Source organism: Micropterus dolomieu, unplaced genomic scaffold, assembly GCF_021292245.1.
Source record: "Micropterus dolomieu isolate WLL.071019.BEF.003 ecotype Adirondacks unplaced genomic scaffold, ASM2129224v1 contig_13517, whole genome shotgun sequence".
Lineage (NCBI taxonomy): Eukaryota > Metazoa > Chordata > Actinopteri > Centrarchiformes > Centrarchidae > Micropterus > Micropterus dolomieu.
The window spans coordinates 1-6845 of NW_025742503.1; the positions used below are offsets into that span (position 1 = coordinate 1).

Here is a 6845-nt window from a genome sequence, read left to right on the forward strand (position 1 = left end):
TCCACAAGTTGTGGCCATTTCGGTAAGGATCATCCACACTGCACATTAGCTGTTATCTTCTGAAAGGTTTGTGAAAGTCCCTCTGCACACTCATATAACAATTCATTTAACTATAACAGAGGAATACAAGGGTGGTGTTTTCTGACACAAACACTGGGGAGTCAACTGGAACAGTTTCTGACAGCCACATCCAGAGGGTTTGGGCCTACCTCACAGTCAAACAGCTTCTAGAGAAAGAGTGAGTGTGATGCTGACCATTTTTTCTTGATGTTCTTGTTTGTTATCAAATACTTATTGAAGGGCTGCAAACCTCATATTTCTATTTAATCCATGAATTGTTGAGTTTATAAAATTGAAAGAAAATGTAATATTAAAATATTGGCCTTTCACAATTTCCCAGAGCCCAGGATGAATGTATTCAAATTGCTTGTTTTGTGTGACAAACAGTCCAAAACCTGAAAGATTTGAATATACAACCCAGTAAAACAAAGCAAATTAAAACATTTGAGTAGTTGAACCAAAGAATGTTCAGCAATTTCACTATGACTTAAGGATTCAATTAGTAAAATTGTTGTTGATTAATTTTCTTGTCAGAAAAGTTTCTGTTGCTATCATACACATACGCAGTTTACATTGATAACAGTGGCAGATTTCCTCAATATTTGCAGTATAATTTTTGAAACAATGGGTCTTTGTTTTCTCACAGATGTAAACAAACGCAGTAATATTCATTGTCAATGTAATTGGTTAGCTAGGCATTCAGAAGAGAATGTATCTCCACTTCCTTCCACTGTAAAAAAAAAAAAAAAAAAAAGTAAAATATCACGGATATAGGCACTGCCATCTTGCCCTGGTGATGTAATTTGGAGCCAGAGTCTGCACAGTAGTGGGTGTTTGAGCCATGGTATGGAAGTCCCACCCACACACCCAGCTGACTCAATAGTGAGCAGACCTCAACGTCAATCATGACGTGAAACTGCCTTTTTATAGAATTAAATAAGTTAACACCAAACTCATCAAAAAAAAAATTAAACTTGAACAACTGCAATAAGAACTAACTAAAATGACAAAACAATTATTTGTTTGTGACACAGGCTGCAGTTATCTGGACCTGAGAAGCAGAATGTGAAGAAAGAGGCCTTGGAGCTGTCGTTGAAGTACAACTTTGTGACCCCACTGACATCCATGGTGGTCACCAAGCCTCTGGGGGAGAACACGGATGTGCTTCATAAACCCAAAGAAGGTGCAACACCATGGGCACAGCAACATCCTGTTAGAACTGGTCAGCGGATGTTAAGGCTAAACGCTGGTTCCATGGGCTACAGAGGCACTGGTGAGCAGCACACATTTGAAGAAAAAAAAACACAATGCAAAACCAATAGAGTCCAACGTTTTCTTCGTCAACATTTCTCTTTTATCAGCGCATGTACATTTTTCCAGGTAAGACACATCTGCATAATTTGGTATCAGGTGTTATTACAATTCATGAATATAATTATTATATTTAATAAGTACTATAGCTTCCCTGTCTAGTCAGTGGGTGGCATTTGTAGTGACTAATCTAATTTAAAAATTGTAGATGAATAGAACAGAATAGAATAGAATATACTTTATTGTCCCAAAGGGGGAAATTTGTCATGGACTCAAAAGTGCGTACTGCATAGTAGTAGCTGCCCTTAGAAACAATAAATACACATAAAATACAAATAACAGCTAAAGACATACACGTGTGCTACATACACATTCATAACACATCCATTAAAATAAACAATAAATAAAATAAAATACAATACAAAACAACAAGCAGAAACACCAAGTTATTGCACACTTCCCATTCCTCAGCATACAGATATATTTAAAATTTTGATTTAAACTTTTGATGGAGGTGGGTACAAAAGAGTATTTAAAACGGTTCAATTTGGTTTTAGGGATTCTGTACCTTCTGCCAGAAGGCAAGAGCTCGTATTCCGTTTAAAGGATGTTGGACGGGTCCAACAGTACTCTCCGCGCCCGCCTAAGTACAGACTGCTCATAGATGGACTGAAGGGAGAACTTTTCAGTCCACTCCATCACCTTCATAGCAGTCTGTACCAGGTGCTGCAACTTTGATTTGGACTGTGTGGAGAGATTGCCGAACCACGCCGTCATCCCATACCTGATGAAACTCTCCATCACTGCTTGATAAAATAAAAACATGATGTTGTGGCTGACACCAAACACCCTCAGTCTGCGTAAAAAATACAGCCTTAGCTGTAAACGGGAACATACATAGTCAACATGATCACCCCAACTTAAGAGGTTATCCAGGTGGATACCCAGATACCTATAAGAAATGACCTGTTTGATCTCCTCCCTGTGAATGGACAGTGGGGTATGAGGTATTAAAAAGGTATTTTTTAGTGTTAATGGTGAGATAGTTCTTGTCACACCACTGAGCACATTTATTAACCTCCGTGAAGTAAATTGATGGGTCTGAGTTCTGGTGAAGCAGGCTGAGAATGGCAGTGTCATCAGAAAATTTAAAAAACAAGTTGCCTGGTAGACTATTGGTGCAGTCGTTTCTGTAAAAAAGAATAAAACCACTTAATAATAAAAGGATTAACATTCATCTGGGTCATTTTCTAAAAGCAGAACTAAAATCAATGAACAAAAGGCGTGCATAGGCCTTAGGATCCTCCAGATACTTAAGAGTTAGGTGGGTGATCCTAATAATTGCATCGTCTGGACTCCTCCCCTGCCTATAAGCAAACTGGAGAGGATCCAGTTCAGGATTGACTTCAGATTTCAGTACGGATACCATGTATTTTTCAAAGCATTTCATGACAACAGAAGTTAAAGCCACCGGTCTATAATCATTGCTTTCTGTAGGACAGGGTTTCTTTGGAATGGGAATAATGGTAGATTTTTTCCAGAGGGCAGGAACCAGATGGGAATCTGCAGACCTCTGGAACAAAGGGCACCATGCTGGGGTTAGCTCTGCAGCAAAAGGTCTTAAGGAGAAAAGCAGAGATGCCATCAGGGCCTGCAGATTTCTTTTTGCATACATGGCTGAAAAGTGACTGGATTTTGAGGGGATCAACTACAAACATTGAACAGGAGTCAGCTGTAATTGACTGTAGTACATTACTGCATTCCAAAGAGTAGTCCTGTGTATCAAACCTAGAGAGAGTTGGGGATGTCTTTGTGGAGCCATGTCTCAAGTAAATACCAGCAAACCCGCCTGGCGGTATTCAAAACATACCCTCATGTTGGTGCGGAGCTCCATTTTGCTCCTAAGAGAGCGAATGTTGCTCAGGATCATGCAGGGCAGCGGAGGTCTACTGCCTCTCCGGCGGAGACACTGTCGGGTCCCCCCACTTCGGCCTCTCTTCCGTAGTTTTCTGCAAGATGCCAGGATTTTAAATGCCTCGGGCAGGTTGAATAAATCCGCAGGCGGCGATGTTGTTCCCCTGTAGCGGAGAGACAACAACGTGTCTCTGGCGTAGATGAGTGGTAGCCCACCCTCCAAGTGTGGAAAAGTTTGACACATAATCAGAAGCTGCCAGACAATCAATGAAAATAATAGTCCTTGTACAAATAACGCCATGGTGCTCCTCTATACCCTCGTACACACTCACACAATCAATAAAAAACCACAGTAAACAAGTAAAAACAATAAATAAATAAAAACAGCAGCAGTACCAGCAGCACACGAGTGTCGCCAGCAGAGCAGCGCCACCGGAAGTATGTGGACATATGTATGAAATATAGGTAATTCATTAATTGATTATCTGATTGATTAACTAATTTGCTGTTATATAGTAAACACATCATCCGTTAATATTCAATTAATGTAATCATGTAATGATTGGCTGTAGCCTCGCCACCTTTCTGTATGGTCTGTTCTGCACGTGCGCATACATTCCCGCCCAATGTGTACCACGCATATCAGAACATTGTAGTTGACAGCAGAGCCGTTATGGCTCTGGTTGACAAAAGCCTGTGATTAAAAAAAACTTTATTAACAACACAACATTATACAAATCATAGGGAGTCATAGCATTAGTCTCTTGCTCAATTTGTTCTTGTTTCCACAAGCTAAATATTAAAGTGATCTGGGAAACTATAATAAGCAATTCAAACATAACCTTCTATTGCCACGAAAAATTAATATTGCAAATTTCTGCCATTAATACTACATAAATGTCACGCTGTCACAAAGGTCTGGAAACATTTTTAAACTTAAACTCCCATCTTAGTATACATGTTTCCACACCAGAGGAAGCTCATATTGAAGACTAGCAGTATCAACAGTTAACAGTCCAATTGGATGTAGAGATGCTCACACGTCTTTGAGCTAGAACTGTAACTGTAACCTGTTTTTCATTTACAGAGCACAACCATGTAATGTGCAATGCAATTATTGACAGCTTATTAACGTTGCATAATCAGCAATAAATCTGTAATCTGTTTTTAACTTACAGAGCACAACCATGTAACCTAATGTACAATGCGTCTACAATTAATGACTTATTATAAGCTTATAAACAACTGTAAGTCAACAAACCCTGTTGACTCTCAAACCCAGTGTAAAGTTAACTAAATAAAACTGTAAAGTTACATGGTCAACAATAAAGCTGTAACCTTTTTTAACTTACAGAGCAAAACCATGTAATGTGCAATGCAATCAATGACAGCTTAAACTACTGTAAGTCAACACATCCCCCAGACTCTCAAACCAGTGTAATGTTATAACTAAATAAAACTGTAAGGTTACATGATCAACAATAAACCTGTAACCTCTTTCTAGCCAACGGTAATAATTAACGTGATGGCTGCCAGCGGGACGTAATGATACATTAATCAACTACCACAAGTTTGGCAAGTAAACTCGTTCATCTTTTCATAACGAAGGACAGTCGGAGTAAACCTCTCGTAGGTCGTAGCAGAAGCAAGAAGCAGGCTAACGTTAGACGGCCAATGCTGAGCTGGTGGTGTTTACTCACCACAGTTTACTAACCTATCTTGCGTTCAGCTCTTCTTTGTTTGGGTCTTGTTGTATGAAGTTTTAAAGCCAATGTTTTTGATGAATGGCGGAGCAGCTGCAGTGTTTGTTGTCCTCTCTCATGTGCGGCCACGCGCAGCTGATGCTGTGTGTTACGTAGTCAGGTTATAGGTAACGGAGGGAGGGAATAACGTCAAGCTCATCAGAAGTTTCCTAAAAAATAAACATTGTTCACGAGTCCCGCACCTCGAGTCTGAGTCAAGTTTGAAGTCTTTTGAGGACGAGTCTCAAGTCGGGTCTCAAGTCACTGTGTGTGAGACTTAAGTCGCACTCGAGTCCGAATCTCCCCATCTCTGGGATGTTGTCATAGTAAGCAGGCACAAATAGAAAACCACAAACAATAATACAACCAACATGAATGGTGCATCTGTTTATTCGCCCCTTGCTCACGCAACGCCCCTTGAGCTGTCCGTATCCGGACCCTTCTCTCAGAAGCTCTGCCCCCCAAATTCATGGACACTCTTTGGAAAGGCAGCGCCCATAAGCGGAGATAGCGTGGGTGCAGTTGACCCAGGGCCCCGGCTGGTAGGTGGCCCCCTAAGTGAGCCATTAAGTGCAGCTATGTTGAGTGTTGTGGACGCAGATGAACAACAACGCTGCATGCAGCTCTACTGTACAGGGAAAATTCAGCAGCTCTTCTCAAATGAAACTCTTCTCCTTTCACTCCAGGTTTCAATGGTAAACCACCACAAGAATGACAATTACCAACAAACACACTAGATTCTAATGAGACACGTTTTAATACCCACCATCAGCGGGGTGGTGATGGCGCAATGGATAAGATACCTGTCTTTGGTGTGAAAGAAGCATTTCAGCAGCGGAGCATGCAGCCTTCCCCACTTTAATGACTTGTTTTTAATATGTCCTGTGTTTATTGTTGATATACGACTAGAAGTCTGTACTGTTTGTTTTTTTGAAAATTGACTGGATTCTCTGCCGTTTCTGTGTCTGACTTCCTGCCCAGTTCATCTGTGTTAGATTTTCGTAAGACTGAGGGTGCGGATACAGAACACTCAAGGCCAGTTAAAGAAAAGAGTTTATTTACAGAGAACTGAGGAACTAGTAGTACAGAGTGGTAGTAGGTGAGATGTGAGCAGGGGCAGGCCGTCCTGGGCAGTGGCAAACAGCTCTCCTAAAGATCCTCCAAGCAGGACTAAAACACACACGGATTCAGTAACTTGAAAAAGGAGAAAAACTAAAAATTGTTAGTCCGGGTTCAGGCAGAGAACACAATTGATACAAACTAAATGCTCAATCAACAAAGCTGGCCTGAAGTACTCAACCATGCGATGGCTAGGAATAATCTGGTGACAAATCTCAGAGAGCCCCACATCTTAAGGCCAGGTGTAGATGAGGATTGGCAACAGGTGTGTAACCTAGCCGGGTGATCAGCTCCCTGCCAAGTGAAAGACACACCCACACACGCCAGTACACATACACCAATATTACAGTTGCCGATTGTTGCCGATTGGTTGGAATAGTGTTATGTTTACAGAGCTGTGTACAAACACTAGATTTTTTTTCAGCGCACAAATAGAACAGACAGCTAGCAGATATATTCAGTGAATTTGACAAGTGTATTGGCTTAGAATCATTACCCGACCTTTAATTAATTACATAAGGCATTTTATAAATAGCGTACGGCATATAGCATACATTCTCTCTCATGAGTGTAAGTGTTCTCATTCTTAAATGGGTAATAAAAGTAAAAGTAAAATAGGATATTTATAATAAAAACTGATCTAGACACACTTCTCTCTGCCCTATTTCCTATTGGGGGGGGGGGGGGGGGGGGGGGGGG

General features: G+C 40.8%; 1 protein-coding gene across 1 annotated transcript in view; it reads left to right on the plus strand.

Annotated features, from left to right (window-relative positions):
• Window positions 1-8: 8 nt before the first annotated feature.
• The window catches only part of LOC123966484, a 14596-nt gene continuing 7759 nt past the window's right edge, over window positions 9-6845 (plus strand). The window contains exons 1-3 of the mRNA XM_046042638.1: window positions 9-22; window positions 120-238; window positions 1095-1333. Of these exons, the coding sequence (XP_045898594.1) occupies window positions 1186-1333 (148 nt within the window). The 5' untranslated portion in view covers window positions 9-22; window positions 120-238; window positions 1095-1185. The remainder of the gene's footprint in view (window positions 23-119; window positions 239-1094; window positions 1334-6845) is intronic.